Source organism: Cylas formicarius, unplaced genomic scaffold (genome assembly GCF_029955315.1).
Source record: "Cylas formicarius isolate icCylForm1 unplaced genomic scaffold, icCylForm1.1 PGA_scaffold_12__32_contigs__length_19106922, whole genome shotgun sequence".
Taxonomy (NCBI): domain Eukaryota; kingdom Metazoa; phylum Arthropoda; class Insecta; order Coleoptera; family Brentidae; genus Cylas; species Cylas formicarius.
Genome location: NW_026844225.1, coordinates 15,500,367 through 15,520,880, shown reverse-complemented (window position 1 = coordinate 15,520,880; position 20,514 = coordinate 15,500,367). Strand labels below are relative to the sequence as shown.

The 20,514-nt window shown below is 33.8% G+C and overlaps 1 protein-coding gene across 1 annotated transcript in view; it reads left to right on the top strand.

Moving 5' to 3' along the window:
* The window catches only part of LOC132695736 (steroid receptor seven-up, isoforms B/C), a 46,188-nt gene extending 29,633 nt beyond the window's left edge, over positions 1-16,555 (top strand). Inside the window, exon 6 of the mRNA XM_060660188.1 lies at positions 14,837-16,555. Within this exon, the coding sequence (XP_060516171.1) occupies positions 14,837-15,102 (266 nt within the window). The 3' untranslated portion in view covers positions 15,103-16,555. The remainder of the gene's footprint in view (positions 1-14,836) is intronic.
* Positions 16,556-20,514: the final 3,959 nt, after the last annotated feature.

The following is a 20,514-nucleotide window of genomic DNA, read 5'->3' as shown; positions in this document are numbered from 1 at the left end:
AGCAAAGGAAGAGGGATAGTTTTTTTGGTCGCAATGGCAAAAGAGTTTTTTGTATCTCACAAATCGAACATCGTCATAGTAGGGATTAGAGCAAAAAGGACATAAGGTGGAAGATTCTGATTTATCCATGTAAATTGAAGTTTAAGACTCAATGAAAATACCCACACAGGTTTTCGTCGGTAATGATGAATCAACCACTAGTTATCAAAAAAGCATTATTTTTTGCTTATGTTTTTATTAATTAATTTCCTTTTTTACCTTTTTTCAATTGTATAACAATATTTTATTAAACATTTTCAACATACATCAAAATTTAAACTGGCCAGTATTTATTTATTGGAACCCATTTCTTGCAACGAAATGACCATAATCGGAGAAATTTTGTTTGAAAGTTTTATTAGATAGAACTCGTGACCTGAGGTTGAAATCCACAGGAGTTATGGTGTACAATATGGAGAATTCCAGAGGAATTTTTGGAGAATTTCAGCGAAATTCCGTGAGATTCTGATAAGAATTTAAACGTCTAAAAGGAAGTACGATTACAATTTTCTCTGTGCTATTTATCCTGTGGTGTAGCTCTATAGGTGGAATGAAATTTTGCTGGGAGTTGTAAATCAGTTTTGTGACGTAATTTAAAAGATATCATAATAATAATAACAATTTTATTCACGTATTGATATACAATGAAAAGGACACGGTTCGGATGAACAAAATAAGATATTTTGTGCCTCCGTTTTTAAACCTATCCTAAGAAGAGAGTAGCAGCGCTAGGCAGGAAAAATACACATAAAAAAATAAATAAATAAATACCTAGTACGATCTGTGCAAATAGAGGGACTTACACTTTGGAAATAGTATACAGTAGACATTACTTAAATATTTAATGATAATAATACTTCACGCAGGTGTGTGGAAAAGGTATTGTTTAGCAATTTAAGAGACTCATCCATGTTTAGCCATGTCATATGTAAAGGATCATTCAAAAATTCCAGAGAGAATAATTGAATATAAATTTTGGCAGTTGTCACAAGAGCATACGACAACACCTAAGCCCTAAGCTGGAAACCCCAACGCATAAATCTTAAAACCTTTGATTTGTTTTGCCAAATGTAAGATGAAGGGAAATGTCCAGTTCAATACCAAGTTCCTCGTATAAGGAATTTTGAGTGGTATCCTGAATTTTATTATAAACTCAAGAGATTTCGAGATCTATAGGTTATTACCTCCATTCCATTGAGAACGCGCCAGCTGGCTGAAGCCTATCACGAAAGAATCGCAATCGTCATGAGAACGTCGTTTATGAACAAGTTAAAAGGCAGATGATAACCACCCAAAGCAACGAGAACGTAATGAAATCCTTATTGTTTTAACCCTCCGCAAGCATAACAAAACCGGAAAAAGTATGAAATGATTTCATATTCGGAATGTATTGTAACGAAAAGATTAAACCGCACGGATGATGTCAACGATTGGAAATTAAATCAGTCTCCTAAATATCCTGGGGTGTACAGTCGAACAATATAAACAGTGTCGCGTCTAATTGATTTTCATATTCAAATAATGTTTGCTGTGTATGACCGTTCGCGTTGACGTTACTCGAAACGCAAGCATTCGTTAGGTATGATAAAGCAAATCCTTTCGCCTGTGAAAAGCCAAAAGCTTTCGGTCAGTTGGGCACATCAACGTAAAACCATACAAAATGTCTGACAGCGTTTAACACCCAAGTGTTGGTAGATTACTGACAGTTGAAGCACCTCGGCGCAGAGTGGAAACAAAGCGAAAGATGAAGAATTATTGTAGGAATTTACATTGGCGTAGCCCTCTTTATTTTATACGGTCACGGGTTTATAATTTAACGGCCCTAATCCTCGCGGCAATAAATAAACAATATAATATTGTTTCAACCGATCGGACACAGAAAAAATGGCCAAAAGAAGCGGTAATGGCGTAACAGAGGCAAATTAGTCACGCTAATAAAACAGTCTGTAGAAGTTCTTTTCGGTTTAGCGCAAAAGTTTTACGACTTTCTGCTATTCTGTGGTACTTTTGCTTTGTAATTGCCAATAACTTTCGATTTCGATCGCTCTTTTTTTTTTTCGTTTTGCTGGCTCCCACTGTAATAGGAAACAGCGGTGTCTCGCTATATATCAAATTATCGCTTCGACACAAAGACACCCCAACTAACCGCCCTAAGGGTTGCCTCAAGCACCTAGATAAGGTATCTATTTACATGATCTCGGGCCGAGGTTTTGTTTGTAATTAATTATGCTTAAACGAGAAAAGCTCGTTCGGATAACTGCCTAAAACTATGCGCTACAATTCACGATTTTTTTTACCCTCGCACATATACTTGACCCGCGTATATAAAGGTTACATTTTACGATTTAGGGGATAAGCCATCCCTCCAGTGTCGTAAATCCAAACAATTAACCCCTTGCGACCCGTTTAGCCTCAGAGGTAAAAGTCATATGCAGCGTCTTTTTAAATGTCGTTCAATCGTAGAAAATATCAACTAATACAGTCGTATATGAGGGTGTTCGTTAATGGTGTGTCAATCCTGAAACGGGTAGTCTTTTAAAAAAATAAACTTCACACGAACGTATGTTCTAAATGTCTCCGTTTTTCCTATTTTTCCAGTCCTGTCACGCCCTACGTCTGTAATCCCGTTTATCTATTTTCTTGCTTTTCCTCCTCTTCTTCTTCTGTTTGTTGGCTTATAGTACATCCCTATCTGTGGCCACCTTCCAGAGTTCATCCTCCATACGTGGCCATTCTACAACATTTGTCTGTATCTTATTTCTTTATTATTCTGCGTAAAAAAAGATAATTTCTATTTCTATTTTCTTTTTGTTTTCATTCCCGAATTGCCAGCACTCTTTCTCATAAGTCAGAATCGGTTCTACAAAAGCATAGTCATTTCTGTTGTTTGTACGTTTTCATTCGCTGCTCTCCATTATAGATGTATTTCATTGTTGTCTTTTCTTTCGAAATTGTAGTTCCTAAATATTTAAATACTTCTTCTATTTTTAGATAATCAACAAAAATAGCCCAATGGAACAATGAAAATAATTCTTAAAAACGAAAAGAGAAAAAAAAATCAGAATATTTCCAAACCGTCATCTGTATATACAAATTGGAAGTCTAGAAACAATACATAGATATTTGCAATATATTAACAATAATATATAATATAATAATAATCTTCAATTAAAGTTTGTAACAACAACAGAAATAAAATACTCCACTGAAAAAGATTCCAGTGGTGTACCACTTTTTTCTTCAAAAATACGCTATTTGTGCATCTGAAATGCTCCTTCATACACAGAATGCATTTACCGAATTTCACAAATATAATTAAACGGGACGTACGTGGATATGAAGTTTTTTTCGTAAAATGAACATGGACACTCCAGCAAGGAATGCCCTGTATTGTTTCGGCGACACTGCGTGGATGAGCTACACCCCCAAAAAGTTATCGTGGTAGATGATGCGATTTATTGCGAATGGAAGCGGGGAATAACTTCCCTAAAAAGTGCATAATATAATATCGGCATTAGTCACGGGACGACATATTGGGTTCCTATAAACCCCCGAATAATAGGAAAACGCGTGTTGCCCAGACACAAATTAAAATGATTAACGAAAAACCAGCGTCGTGCTGTGACGTTTGACCACATTAAGTCGACACTTACGTCGTAACTGTAACAATGGAAAAAACTAATTTAAAGAAAACAATCGGCACAGCAAGGGCGGCAAAGGTCCATTTTTTTATGGGGTGTAAAGCGGCAAATCAATGCTTGTTACGCAGCGGTCGTCCGTTCACATAAGAGGGTTAAAATTTGACGCGAAATTTTAAACATCACAGGAGACAGAGATGAGGAGAGATGCCCCCTCGCCTATATGGGGTAACTGCAGCAGCGACAGAAGTCGACACGAGAGAAAGATTATTCACCCTTCCGTACCAATTCCGCCTTGAGGGTGACGCACCCAAGAATTAAAAGCCACAGATTTGCACTATGTTATTATTACAAAAACTACCCACACCCTCAGGCTCGTACACCCCGGGACCCGAGCAGAGGGCAAAAGATATTAAAAAATCGATACGCACACACATTTATTTTCTAATTTTAAGTTGAAGAATACTTCTTTAAATTAATAATAAAATAATAATAGTAATAAATAATAATAATAATAATAATAATAATAATAATAATAAAATAAATGTAATAAAAAAAATAATTGTATTGATTATTTTTAAACAAGTAAATTTATAGATTCCTTTAAGTTAAGAGTTTCTTCATGTGATTTGCTACAGAGTATCCATGTTTTTTGTGCATTTTTAGATTTTTTATGAAAAACTGAATTATATTTATAATTCGTAATTTATTCTCATTGACACGTTATGCAGATAACCTCGAGGAAATCAAATAAATATTTTCAATCCAGTTCAGTTCTAATTTTTAGGAAACGAATTAAAAAAGTTTCTCTCCTAAATAAATTATTATTCTACCGATAATGAAATTTAGACTTTTATTATTATAACTTGTTATTAATTATTACTCTAATATTCGAAAAAATATATTAGTTTGCATTGGTATTAAGTTTGTCAAATATTTTTTGCAAAAATTGAGAATATCTTAATAAAGACTATTATTATTATTATAACATACAATACAGAAAAAATTGAACATCGTCAAAAGCACCAAAAGATGCAAAATCATTGTTGCATTTTAGATAACTGTTAAACAATTTAATCATTCCGCAAATTGCAAAACAATTAGCAAGTAAGTGGTGAAATGAATACTGACGTAAAATTTAACGTAAATTTTAAATTGATTTTTCTATAAACAAGGCACGGCGTCTTGGAATAATTAAGTCAACGATACTGACCTACACCACTTCGCTTTTCGTCGACAACTAAACGTTAAGGGTCTTCTTCGGATGTAATGTATTCGTGTTATAATGACGAAGGGGATAAACTATATTCAAACCGTTTTTTTTTTGTTTCAAAATGGCGAAACGAAATCGTGAGGTGTAAGGTTGATCAGAAACGCGTCCATCCAATCTACCCCCATTATTCCGCGAGAAACAAAAGCGCTACAGAATAGCAAGTAGCGTCCTTCGATATAATAAATAATGTAAGTTGGCACAGTTTTAGGTAAACGTAGCATGTGGGTGGACTACAGTGAAAAGGCGTACCGTCGAAACCGCTCGACGACTAGCAATGCCATTGTTGTGGAGCTATTAGCAAGGATTTATAGCAATCGTAACACAGTCGTCGGTTGTCGGCCGTTTTCCTCTACCCCTTCGTAACTGTAGGTCCAATCCCCGGCATCTCGATTGGCCTCAAAAAATCCTTTTTAAATCAGATAACAGCCAAGTTACGCGGCGTTCTTTGCTAAAACAACCAATGGCTTCCCAAAACCCTATTCTCGTACTTTACAATTTACAAGCGTCGAGGTTAGTAAGTATCAAAACTAAAGACTTATACAGCAGACCCCTTATTTCGAGAACTTATCAATTGTGTGTTAGAAACTTTTTAAAAAATCACACATGCACTGCCAAATTTCAAGGGACAAAATAATAACCAAATGAGCCACTGAGGTGTTTTTAATTTTTTTAATACTTTCCATGATCAAGTCACTAGAAGCCAAGTTTTTCTCGTATCTTGTGTTATTTAATTGCATTTACTTTTTTTACTTAAAACTAGGCAAAGAACAGTTCAGTTGCTTGCCACCTGAAATAAAAAAAACTACATCCGTCCCAGTCGATGTCAAAACTAATTTATTACGTTTCATCCGAAACAAACCCCGTCAGATGGTGCCCGATGATATTACGTGCTGGTCGATTCAATCATACTAAGTTTTACGGTAATACTTTATTTCGCTTTGTAGTTGTTGTTATTTTCGTTACTTATAAATTTATTCAATCGGTGTCAAATATCCACAGCAAGGCGCTGCTGGGCTTCGCGTCCAACATCGAAATTTTACCGTTAATATCGATTCGATAAGAAGTTTTTCGTTAAGAATCGCACCCATACACCGTCGTGGTCGCTTTATAACGTGCTTAAGTGCTTGATACCATTGATCTTGAACTGGATAGAGGTTATCGTCCAAACTGAGTGTTCCCGACACAAAATTCAAATCAAGTGCCGATACTTCGCACGATATATCGCATTCGAGGATGCATCCGTTGCTCTTTTTCGAGTGTCGGATTACTTGGTTATCAGAACGCTCGGGTCTGTCCACACCATGACCCGCAGGGCCGGACCGTTAGCAATTTCATTCTTTGCATAAAGGGCCTCGCAAAAATGTCTAAGTTTCTAAAAAGGTTTACTAAAAATAAAGCAGCTGTTTTAACGACACGCTGGACGATTTCATTTCTGTCTTTGATCGATCTTATAATTACAGCCCTTAGGCAGTTGTGAGCATGTAATTATTATATAAATTATTATACTTTATTTCAAACGATGATAAATTAGCTGGGTTACAATTTTGCCAAACGTATCTTAAATTATAAATAAAAAAAGTTCAAGTAATATTAACCCTCCAAAAACCCCCATAACTTTACTACATTGGTTTTTAAAAACTTGATTTATAATAATAACAATAAACAGCCTTTAAAAAAATACTTATTTATTTCAAAGTAACATACATTACCTGGGTTTTCTATTTTGGCCATCTTATTTTAAATTAAAAAAAAAAATCAATTTTAACCCTACACAAAATTATTGACATCGAAATCACATGCCGTTCAAATTACCTCGAAAAATGTTTCCATTGTTGTTTACTAATTCTGGCTTTTAAGCGTTAAGTCAGTGGCAAAAACAAAGAGTCTATGGTATAATTAAACCTAACAATACACACTTATTATTGTTCTATTTTCACTGATAAAATTAATGGAATAATAATACGTGCTTGGCTGTTGATTTGTTATCGATTACTGCGAAACCCAAGAATGGCTTTATAAGTGCAATGCATAAAGTTAAAATATTCTCGTTCAAGTTAAATTTATACTTATAATATATAAACAAATAAATAAGAATTAAAAAACGCAGAGAGAGAGAGAGAGAGAGAGAGATAAGAAAAGCTTTTATATAGTTGGAGACAGTTGTTAATTAATGATAAAATTTGGTAGATTAGGTGGAAAAATGAACCGAAACGCGGGGGATACGCCCCTGTGGGAAGGCTACTTGTGTCGCGTGCTCTACACCCGCAGGACCGCAAACCGAGGAAACAAGAAGTTTTTTACTAGGGGTAATTCTTTTCTATATATACGGGGGCATCAAATTACAATTGTTTGGTCCCCGCGCCGCAGTTGGTATGTGTCTCGGAGGGACGCTGGGTTGCTGCTGTGAACCAGATGAAACCGAGACGAACGCTTTGTATTGCCATTGCCTCCAGCTTTTCGAGCGTATTAAAAATAATGTGTCAATTATTTTTTTCCCATTGTCGCCCAAATTAGGGTTATATTTTGCATTTTTATATAGCCTTAGCGTTATTAAGAAGTTTCACCCTCTCTCTTACTCTTCTCTCTGTCAGAACCTTATTTTATTCATAATTGGAAGGCGATTAAAACATTTGATTGAAAACTGATCCATAGTTTATCAATTCAAGAAAATACTCAAGGGTTTATGGAGTTCTCTCGGTCATTCACAAAATGGGCGATCAAATCAAATTTCTGCCTCAGCCATAAAATTGTTGATCAGATAGTTTTTGTTTAGTTTAAATTAAAATTAGAAAATTACGTTTTTCAATTTTCTAAGTTCAATTAACATTAAATTGTTACAAATTAGTAATTTGACCAAATAAATAAGAACTAAAAGTTCAAATTTTCACGAAATTATATATTTTTACATGAAAATTGTTTCGACAGCACCGTGTCTTTACACATTTGATAAAGACACGGTGTTGTCGAAACAATTGTCATGTAAAAATATATAATTTCGTGAAAATCTGAACTTTTAGTTCTTATTTATTTTGATAAATCGATTTTCATGAAGTAAAAGCCACCTCTCAGTTCGATTTTTAATAATTTGACACCTTAATTAATTATGGGTTTCACGCAAACACACAAATATTGTAAATGATGCTTATGGTTTGAAATGGAAATATCGTAACGTTGTAAGGGCAGTGCAGGGCAGTTAGAAGTCAAGTTGTTGATGTGTGACCCTTGAGAACAGTCAACCAAGAAATCTGGTTGTACTGGCCATCAAAAATTAAGCTGAACTGGAAAGAGTGGTTAAAATCTAAAAGAAATATTTGGTATTAGTTCATTTGTCCCGTTTTTGCCATGAAACTATCATTAAATGTTTGTCCTGAAAAAAAGTAACACAATTAATATTTAATGGGTTATTACGATACCTACTTATATTGCGAAAGTATCCAAAAAGCTCATAATAGAAGAAAAATGTCATTCATCATTAGTACTAAAAATTATTGTAACGTCATTGAACAATAAACCCTTTTCGAAGACTTTTACAAAAAAGCTGTAATTATCCATTAATTGTCAAATTTTCTAAATGTTTAATGGAATTGATTGACATTTTTATGTGGGGTTTTAACAGAACAATTGTGGGAACTGTATAGACAGGATGGTGGACGATAAGAGCAAGACATTTTTTATCGAAACGTTCATTCTTCAAAAACCGAGGAAACGAAAGGCAAGAAATAATAAACAATAATAATAAAATGCCCATTATCCTGTATAAAAAAAGCATCGTAAAGCATAGTGCCGCTGACACTGACCCACTGTGTTGACCTGTCGGCAGTATATCTTTAGCAGACTCCATCTTAAAGTAAATGCTTGATTGATTTCGACTAGTTTTTTCGATTCTTTTACCGAAGTGCAGATAAATCAGAATGAAATAGTGCCCCCCCAAATGCCTTACGGTTGGGGTGCATAACAAAACAGCCCCCGCCGTTTTTTTTGTCTTGCCTTGGTAGCGGGGGTGGATGCTGATTTTTAGCCGACACCTAGTTTTTTGTCGCGCTATATCTTTTAAAATTTCGTCGTGGTTGCAAAAAGCACGACCGTGTCTATCAAAACACGCTTATTTTGCATTGTAAATAAATCTTTGTTTACGTATTAATAAATTCCGTGAAAGTGCGGCGGATTGTCGCGGAATAATTTCGGAAAACTTTTAAATTTACATTAAACAAACGAAATTAAAACACAATGGGACCGGGACGGGGAAGAAAAAACTCCCAGAGTTATTTTTCGCCATTAGCATGCGTAATCGCATTCGGTGAAAAAAAATGTCACACGTCGACGAAATTTAATTTTTTTCTATTACTTGGCGCCAAAATAAAACTTGGGGGTTTGCCCGCGCCCGCTTAAAAAATATACGCTTGCGTTAACCGACCCCCTACCCTCTCCCGGGGTCTTTGATGATCGTAATAAAAGCAATTTGGCAAAACTTTCAGAGCCTGTAAAACAAGCATAAAAAATCCCGACAAAGAGTGCGGGGTTGAGGCTACGTTTTGCGCCTTTAACCCTTTCGGGACGTCCCTTAATCGCTGCTAAGGGCTAATTTCGAATAAAAACCTCTCCTAATTTATTTATACCACAAACTGAACGATGGTGGTACGATTTCGGTAAACGCAGATCTATAATAACGTCATGATGATTAAACATCGATTGCTTTACAAAATTACAATAAATGAGCATAAATCCACAATTATTAATGATAATGATAGCTCTAGATTAAAAAACAATTCACAATGTTACATTTCCAGTTTCAAGCAATTCCAAGTTGTTTCCATCTGTTTTAAATATAATATTGTTAACAATGATGTTTGATTAGTATTTTACAGACTCACAAAAATAAATTAAACTCAATTCGTAACAAAAAAGGAATAGGGGTGGTTTATTTCAAGCCCGTCTAATTCATTCTAAAAAAGTTGGATAAAATGCAGAAAGTGTATTTTTATAATCGTAATAATTTCATTGTTCTATCGTTTCGTTTCGAGCCAACGTTTATACAGTATGTTTTCAATGCAAAGATCTGAAAGACGTATTTATCAGCAGAAAATAAATCTGCAAACTTGTTTGTTTCCGAGGATCTCAAAGTTTTTAGGAATAATCGTTTTGTTCTAAATTACTTAAATCCCTGAAATAAACAATTTCATTCTAATTACAATAAAATACTATTTTAATTTTATTTTTAATAATAACTAATTGCGTAATAATATATTATTCTATTATTTACTCTGATTATATTTATTATATTATATAGATTTTTACATATCCCATTTTACTTTTCTTATTTGACGGCCGAATAGCAGCATTAAATGGTCCTCGTTTTTAGCAGTTCATTTTTTAAATCATAGAATCAACGCCTTCGTTACAGGGTGGTTGTAAATGATGTGTTCAACTTCAACTTCAACTTTTTTAATCATAAAAATGTCCAATTCGAATGAAAACACTACAAACTTTTTTTCCCAGAAATGCAAGAATCTTTGGTTAATTTTTAACGTCGGAATTCAAAAAAAAGTTGAGATTTTAATTATAATAAGATTAATTAGTTTTTTAATGTATTTTGCTTTTATCGTCTGCTCAATTATTGTTTCACATATGGCCTCAATCGGCGATTCGTAATCTCTAAATTATCATAAAGTTCACGACGACATTAATTTTACGTAAAAATGTGGTTTCTCGCGTTTTCGGAAGGTTAGTTAAAAATTTAAAGGTATATTTTTAATAAATTGATCCCGAACATCTGGCCTATTCCTTTTCCGACAAATTATTGACCATTTTGCGACGTCTGTAAATCTCGAGAGGCGGAGAAGTCATTTGACGCGTTTTGTGTCGACGCACGTATCGAATTTCCTATACCGGGCGTGAAATTTTTATACAAATTCGAGAAATTTATGTCTACATTCCTTATAAATTGCGCAGCTGTGTCGAGGTCCCGCCTATAGATTAATTTTTAACGTTCGTTCTTTTTTCCGAACGCGTTTCGGCGACTAATTCGATAATCTTAATGATTAATTGGCATTTACTTGTAGGCGCAAATGTTAAAATAAAAATTAAATGTAATCGTTGCTAGTCGTGCTTGTAACAATTAAGGACAAGTGTTACTAACTGGTCCACCGCTATGTGTAATTACAGATATATAGCGAACTTTAATTGTTTAAAAACACCAGCTGCCTCACAAATAGTAATAAATATAACCGACAAATTGCGTAACGCATCTCTTGTGTTCATTAAGAAAAATGAAAGAATGAACCGGAGACTAAATTAATGCCTTTATATTTGTACCGTCATTCTGAATCATCACGAACTTGTTCGTTCGAACTCTCGAAAAAATTTACATAGGTGCACCAGTGACCCATAATAGAAACAAACCTTTAACTACATTTTAGCCCCGGATATAAATCGAAGCTCATTAGAAGTGCTTTAGATAAATTTCCCTCATCACGAGGATCAGTAGGGAGCTAATGACGTAATATGTCGGAATTTTCTAACTTGCACCGGATTAACTTAATTGTATTGACGTATTGTATTGCTATATACCGGGAGTCCGGCAAATGTGTAATTGGAATCTATATAGAACACGAAAATACAACGTCACAATTTTTTCTTCTAAAGGAGACCTTTGGATTTTTTTTATTGAAAGATAAAAACTCAAACACGCAACAAAATAGTGTTTTTTTCTTGGAAATTCGAAAAAGTTTCTTCATTTTTAATCAACAATTTATTAAAAATGAAACACTGGTTCTTTTTTTATTTTCAAAAAGATTTTATTTAGTCGATACCAAACATTTTTGTAATTAAAAGCTCATACTAACCAAATTTTTTTGTGTCTATCACACAGAGTGTTAAGGAATTACGTGTTTAGATGCACTCTTATTAAACTAGACAAGCTAAATACATTTAAGGGGTTATTACTAATGATCATCATATTACATTTTTATAAAATTAGGTCAAGTATTTTAGGCGGCCTATTGGAAAAAAAAATGTCTGCTCTTTTTTCCTATTTGCGTCTAAATACCAACGATTTTTCACATTTAACCGCATACCATATAGCCTGATTTCAGTTAACTAAAAAAGAAAACTTTCTAACCCCTAACGTATTTATATTTGTTAAACATTGTGCAATAGCAACTGAGATGCTAAAAGAAATTCTGTAAGTGTAAACTTTTTCAGAATTTTTTTAATAGAGTCTTTTCTTAAATTGAACTGAGGTGGCTTTTACTTGAAGAAAATCCATTTAACAAAATAAATAACAACTAAAAGTTCAGATTTTCACGAAATTATATATTTTAACATGACAATTGTTTCGACAACACCGTGTCTTTATCAAATGTTTTCTTTTTAGTATACTTCGTATTTTATTATACATTCAAAACGATCAATCAACAATCATACATACATTGCTCTATTCTCCAGAATAAAAATGCATCCTCTATGGATTTTTACATTTTTAAATCCAAAGAAAAAAGTAATTTCCAGTTTTATTTACCTAGCAATATATATTTTTTCAAAAACCAACCAAATGGAGACCCATACAATGATCACCACATGGCCATTGATATAAGACGTTTGAATAAAATTTGAAAACCTTAACAAGACTTTTTTATTTTCCTCCTAAACATTTTGACGAGGCCGTGTAAATAAAGAGTTTGAGAAAAAAAAAAACAACAATTCAGAATAGTGGAGTGTCTTGAAGTGATTTCTCGCAAACAATATTGGCATAGTTATCTACATAACTAATTGTAGTAGAGCAAAAAGTGGCATCGACGACTTTGGAGTCAAAGTGAGATAAACCCATAATGGGAATAGAATATTAAATATTGAAGGGAATATTTGAGAAGTTTGAAGTTTGTCATTAAAACGGAATGTTACAAAAGAGAAAGAGAATCTTTTAGCGTCGGAAAGTTTCTGAAACGTGGACAATTGAAAGGATTAATGAGGAACTTCAGAATATCCCGGGCCAATCCGCATCGGCCATAAAGAAAGTCTTGGGAACATAAAATGTTTTAATATTAGGAAGTTTTAATTGTTCCGATGGCCATTAAAAATTGATGAACGCGGATTAGCATAGTCTGTCTTCTTAATTAATTACATCGGTTACACAAATGTTTTAATAATGCTCCGGCTGTAAATTAAATTCAATTGCACGGCAGCTGTCATGAATGTTTGAGACGAAAACGAGATAAGGCGAAAAAATATATAATGGAAGTGAGGCACAATTGCACTTTACGCGGGTATATTTATAGAGGATATGTCAAACGAATAAACGAGGGTCAAGAATTTTTCGATCTATTCTTAGAGTCAAAATGTAATTAAAATGTCCTCCGCTATGTTAATGGAATCTTTTTTATTTTGCGGACGGAAATACTAAAAAAAGATGCCAGCCCTGCATTAATCATTCTGATCGATTAATGAAAGGCAGAACGTGTTTGAACTAACCAAAATTCCTTCCCTATTTCCGCAGCATATTAAAATGTAACCAATGAAATCAGACTATGAAGAAATCGGTGGAAGACGATCTTAAAACATATAACATATAAAAGGAAAGAAACTCAATAACTAACCAAGCTAAGAATGAAATATGGCAAGATGTTTATTGAAAATGCATTTTTTAATTGGAGAAGAGACTAAGATTAGAAATTTAAACAGAAACAACTTTTTTTGTTACGTAAAATCTTAATGATATACAAGGGGTGTCATTTACCTTGGATACTTCTAAGAGGCCACTAGTACAACCGGCGTAGACTAGTCTGGTGTGCCTAACGCTTCCTAATGCGCAGTAAGGTTGGTGGTTTGTTGTCCAATCAATATTCTTCTCCTTTACGATCATAACTGAGATGATACATATTTTTCTTCACCTGTAACCCTAGGTAGGGACCCTCACAGGGTGTTATCAGCCGTTGCCAGCTGAACCCTGGTTTTTTAACGAGGTTGATACTCCTCGCCCTCCTCGTTTTTGATCCGGGCTTGGGACCGGCACTGGCGGAGTTAATAGTACCGTTTCATAACATTGCAAATATAGTTTTTAATTTATTCCTTTTTTTCCTCTTAAAAATCGCAGTAAATGGTGATGATTGTTGTTATGCCTTAAAAACCACCACTTAGCCAACTTAGCCAGCAAACTTAGACGCGAAGTTAATTGCCATTAGGTTTACCATTTTAAAAAAGTATAAACAGCAATTCTTGCTTGCTTGGTACTTCTTAAAATTACAGGATTTCCCATCATGTCAATGTTAATTTTTTTGCACCAGATATAACAATGGGTCTAAAGCTTTAGCTTAGCTGATCTTATGAATCCTCCTATCCGTACGCATTGTAATATTTAGAAAAAAATAAACTAAAATCATAATTTTGATTGATATAGTTGTGTTTTATTTTGCAATTAAAAGGCTGCTACTTGGTATACAGTGGTACAACTACTATTCTTGTCCCTTCAATCCTATAGAGCACATGTGACTAACCAAAACTAACCAATTAAAGTCGCAAAATTCTTCTCCCACTTAAGTACTAGTGTTGTAGATTTAGTAAAAAGTGTGTTAATTTGACATCGCAAGAAAAATTCGGATTGTAGAAGATTCTTATAATAGTTTCACTCATATTGTTAAACCCATTATAATTAATTTTGCTGGAAGGAACTGCATATAGAACATTATAAATCTGTATATGTAAGTGTATATATAGATGTATATATGTATACCAAGTTAATTTTCCGCCGTCTAATCCTAGATTGCATCTTTTTACATTGCTCGTTGACAGTAAGTTTATTGCCAAGCTATTATCTAAAAAAATGGGCAATAAACCAAAACCGTTTAATTGTGAAAGCACTATACCACCTTTTTTTAATATCGTTTTATTGCAGATGCTTGTGGACTCAGCGACGTGGCTCATATAGAGTCGATACAAGAGAAATCGCAGTGCGCCTTGGAAGAGTACTGCCGGTCGCAGTATCCGAATCAGCCAACTAGATTCGGGAAATTGCTACTACGCTTGCCTAGTCTAAGGACAGTTAGTTCGGCGGTAATAGAACAGTTGTTTTTCGTTCGTTTAGTTGGCAAAACACCCATCGAAACATTGATAAGGGACATGCTACTATCGGGCAGCTCATTTTCATGGCCGTACATGTGATATTTAAAATTGTACTAGTTGTACTAGTCAATAATTTATCGTTAATGTTATTTGTTGATTGCTGCGATGCAAAGACTAGGCGGAGTGGGGGGACGTGTGTTGGACGCTCGATTCTGTGAATTCTGACTGACATATCACAAGCAGGTGTGAGAAGATTTCTATATCAGATTGCCAAATATACATAGCTAGACTGGGGAATACTCAGATTGAAATTTAATGTTCCTTTTTATATCACAATGAAATAAATCGTAATGTTTACGGTTTATCTGTATATAATATCAGCGTATTAGTTACATATTTTAATGGATATTCGATGTACATATACTTACAAAGGTCGTGTTTAGGTTCTACATTATAAAGTAGAGTCTGGTAGCTTAATAAACGATTATGTACCTAACAGGATTCTCACCAACACATTGACGGCTCGTTTAATTAACATTTCGTAATGGACAACCTAAGCAAATTGTAAACGAGAAGGCTTTCGTTTTTCTCGTGGTACATAGGTTTTTAAGATATGTCCTAATTTTTCGAGAACTTAACTTGAAGAAAAATTTAATGTAAGAATCCTACAAACAAATTAACAACTAAGCAAAACGCAACCAATTAATAAATGAGAGTCACTCAAAAATCGACACCGATAGTTGCAAAATTATCCAGAGCGCCTTATTATGTGGAACACGAACAAAATACTATATGACGCAGACGCAGGATGTTCCAAATTTCACTACAAAGATTTTAAGTTAATTTTTCCAGCTGATCATTTTCCCAGCATAAGCTATCGACAAGTTCATCGCAAAACTTTTTTGGCGCAATCTTTCTAGTGAATTTTGCACGCTGTATATTATATTTCGTTGTATAATTCGCAAAAATTTGACGATATAGTTACCTTACTGTTTTATTTTTTTTCTCATTTTAGTCAATGCTTAACACTTTGTTTTTTTGTAGTTAAGTAGCTTGTTAATTGTTGTTATCTCGAATCGTTGTTATTATATTCTTGAAAATATTTTCTTGTTCCCTTCTTTAGGTACTTTTCCCTATATAGGTGGCCAGTTTTTTTTTTTAAAGTTTTATATTCTACCGAAGACATTTTACCGGGTGGAAAAGAATGATCCGGTATTATGATGTGTATACGTACTTATGTATATTTATCGTTTTTTTACACAGTTTTAAGCACGTTGATTTTTTTTGTCTCTGTTAGTTTTTACAATTTTTAATCACAAACACCCGTACCTATTCACATTTTTTTACAGGATTTTTGTAACCTAGTATTTAATTTAGCTCTTAGTGCAATCTCAACCAAGAAAATACTTATTTATCTGATTTATATTATTTTCCTCTTATTTGCATTATATGTAAACGATCTGTGAATTTTCAGACGGTTTTGGAAACCGCTGCCGACGTCAAACAAATTTCTCTATTGGCCAAATAGGACTTTAAATATTACGTTTGTAAAGAGTTGTACATAATGATAATATAAATAGCAAATAAAAATAATTGTATTTATACATCCGAAGTTTTCTTCCTTTGAAACAACTCCTACCAAAAACCACTTCTCTACCGCTAAGAACTGAAGATAATTTGAAGCAGGGTTAAGGCAAGGTAAAAATAACTCCCGTTATACCAAATGACTAGAACTGATTGCCATTTACACTTCTTGATGTTTTATAGAAATTGTATGTTTTGTATAAAATGTATCATTCACAAAAAAAATCCAAAAAATCAAAAATATGAAATCACCGTTAGCTCTAATAAGGACAATATAATTGGAAACACATTTAAAATGTTTATTTTTACTTTTAAAAATTACTAAGTATGTCAGGGATACTGAGTAGTTCAAATGTACCGTCTTGTGTCGCCCGAGAGACACACTAATAAACTTTGCAAGAAATTGCAAGTCTCATGCAATGAAATAACTAACAGACAACCTAAATGCATCCAGGATTGTTAACCTCACATATACCACCGCTACTCTGCTAGTTAAATAATTTCTCCGCTTGTATTTCATGATTAATTTTGAAAAGGCACGCCAAAACGAGACCATCACCACGCTGACATTTAATTGATTGGTGACAGAAAAGTCACAATCGATTTATTTTTATTTTTTATTTTTTTCGGTAAACCGAATAACCTTACGCGGATCACTTTCGATAGAAATGGGTCACACTGTAAAAGAGCAATACGAGTTCGAAACAGAAATAGATTTTAATCAGATTCCGCGACGTCTGACAAAGCCTCTTTCGTTTTAAAGTGACAGGCATCGATTTTTTCCCGTGCCCGAAATTCGTTTTTAAATTGAAAACAAGACACAACGAAAAGTGTCAGTCAACCAATAGTATTTGTATGCCGTGTCAAAAAGGTTTCGAACAGATAAAAATTTCATTTCCTGCTTTTACGACGACAACGAGGCGATTTTTATATTTCGCTAGTTCGCGTCGCCGGGTGCATCGCGACGTTGCACCCGATCCCAACAATTTATACAGGATGTTTGAAAAACAGGCGGAAATATTTTGCTCTGAACATTTCACCCTATCACCCATCCTAACACTGTAATATTTTGCTTTCAATTATTTTCTTATGAAACAGAATGAAACATTTTTTAAAAACAGAACAAAAATTTCAATTTCAGAAATCACAACAGAGCACAAAATTCCTAATAATTTATGCTATTCCAATACCATAATTCGAAAAAAGTTATTTTAAAAAATACATATTAATATTAGTTCATTTTCCTTAATAACATTTTTTATAGTCTACCGATTAACTTCAAATTTAACTCATTTATTCCTAATATTTTTTTCTATTCTTAGACCAAATTTAATGTAAAACCCTTAATGCCAAAGCGCCTTAGCTGCTTACGACTTTAAGAAAATGTCCTCAAACATTTTTGTTGACAATTTTACTTATACTCAAAATTAAAAACGATTAAAAAAGCTTTCAAACATATCACATCAATGTTTAATAGTTTTAAGCTATTTCTCGTAGCCAAGTTGTCAAAGTCTAGTGTTAAATTTGTTTCAAGAAAATTCTTGTATTTTCAATTCAATTTTAAATATTCATCGGTACTAATTAACTGCGGGGAAATTTTCTTGGAAACGGATTATTTTATTGTGATATGTCTTAAAGCTTTTAATGATCTTTAATTGTAAATTTTTCAAATTTGTAAAAAAATTCAAACAGAAGCTAAGGCCATTTGGCATTAAGGGTAAAACATAAAAGAGTATATGTGCTAAGTTTAAAGGCATCCTAGAAAAAATATTATTGAGTAAATTTCATTAAATAATATTTCTCAAGTCTAATCCTCATGATTTCTGATCACTCTGTATATGCAAAGGACAAAGTCAATTCTACGGGTATCTCTGTAAGTTGCTAAAGAACTTTTTTTATTTACGGCTATCTTTTTTTTTAACCTTTCAAATTTGTGGAGAGCACAATTTGATTAATGATTAATTTAATTTGCTAAGTTAGTTTAGACTAAAACGTGACGTCAACTAACTATGGTGTCAGCTAAAAAGTCATAAGTTATTCAGGGATTCGCTCTTAATGCAGAGCATCTCTTTTAGCCATGCTCAGGTGCGCTAAGGGTTATTATTAATGAAAACACTTAAGCGCCAAGCCCGAATAGGACACCGAAAATGAAAATCAGGAGTTCGCTACGGCCATAGGGGTAGGGGTAATAAACGTGGTGTAAAAACAGGGTACGGACAGAGAAGATAAAATAAGAACCGAGAAGTCTCAGCTGCGAGGCTGCTGGAAAGTGCGAAGTTTCTAAACAATAAACACCCCGTCACGCTAATTACAGCAAAGGTCCTTAATCTACCGAGGGGGTGGTTTCTTTGCGTCGTCCCGTCTTGTATAGAATTTTATCTTACAAGATAATGGCTATCACGTACAAGAAAACTTGAATCTTAACGACCAAGGTGTAAAAGTGCCAGTTTTCGCCAAGTGCCCAACTTTCGCGGTGGGTGTTAAATTTTATCTATTTCGTTGGTTTTCTACAATAATTCTATACCACAAAATACAAAAAGCTATATAGAAATAATTGGCAAAACAGCCAAGTTTTAACTTTCAGGTGTTTAACTTTTTATGTGTTTTGGTTAGTTCTTTAATTAGCTGGAAAATCCCAACTTAAAAAATTAATAGCGTCGTTTTCGCCACTCCACTTGAAAATATACAAAAGTGATAAGCAAATAATTCGTAACATGATAACACCAGCACCTTTGACCTCTCATTTGGTCACCAAATGTCGCCCAACAAAAATTTGATGCTGCATTTTCTAGTAATATGTATTAATTTGTGTTTGTACAAAAATTACTAATATTGCACCTTCAAACACAACTCACAATTGATAGTTGTTTGAGTTTTCAAAGTATGACCAATTGAATGTCACTTTGAAAAGTATAAGATTATTTTATTTATTTTACATTACATCACATTGGATACGTTGCTACTTTTGTAGGGCAATAACGAATTTTTTTGTGTTTTTATAATTTGATAATTATGTCGAATAAACTAATGAAATGTTTTGAGTTATGGTTATGTTGTACTGAGGTTGCGATATATTATCCTTCAATTTTTAAAAATTGTAAGAAGCAATGTAGGAAACCAAATTTAAAGCAAACAGGTGATATGAACAGCCAAAGCAGAAAATGCTTATTGTTTAATACATTTTCCCAAGTACAGTTTTTTCTCTAAATTAACTTATGGAAAACGAAAGATTGGAAGTTTGAAAATTGTTGCTTTCAGTATTTATTTTTTATTTTTTATTTTTCCAATGGCATTAAATTACTGAGAATGCTAAATACCAACAAATACTTTTCAATCTGCCTCGGTATCCAATTATCGAACAAAGCAAATTAGAAATAATCCGTCGTGCCTTATTAACAGCGTTTTAACGACACGGAGAGCAAGTTTATCCGTGTCGGAAATCTTTTACGAGACGATGTAATATCATCCTTTTTCAAAGGAAGTACGCAGCAAGGAGTCGAAACTCCTTTTTGCCGAGTATAATCTCTATCTGCTTCGGAGTTGTGGGCGTATCTATTGACACTTTTCTAGTAGCCAATCCGGGCAGGTCAATCGTTACCTTGGTTACCATCTTTGTGATAAAGCTCCTTTTACTGTCGCGTCCTTTCTTTATCTTTTATCTAAGGATGAATTTCTGTTTGGAGTCTTTTTCGTTAGAAGAAAAACCCTATGTGGAAGACGAATGGCATCTGGCGTAAATCTTGCCTGGTATATCCGTAGAAATATATATCCTTTAAAATCGACACCTTTTTTAGGGTAATCAGTTCCATTGTAACGAGATGGTTTTTGCACTGACGTAATATTAAAATTATCAGTCCGGGCAAGTTGACCGTTAGCAAATTCTCCTTCCGATATATATCATTAATAACTTTACTGACAACGTACATA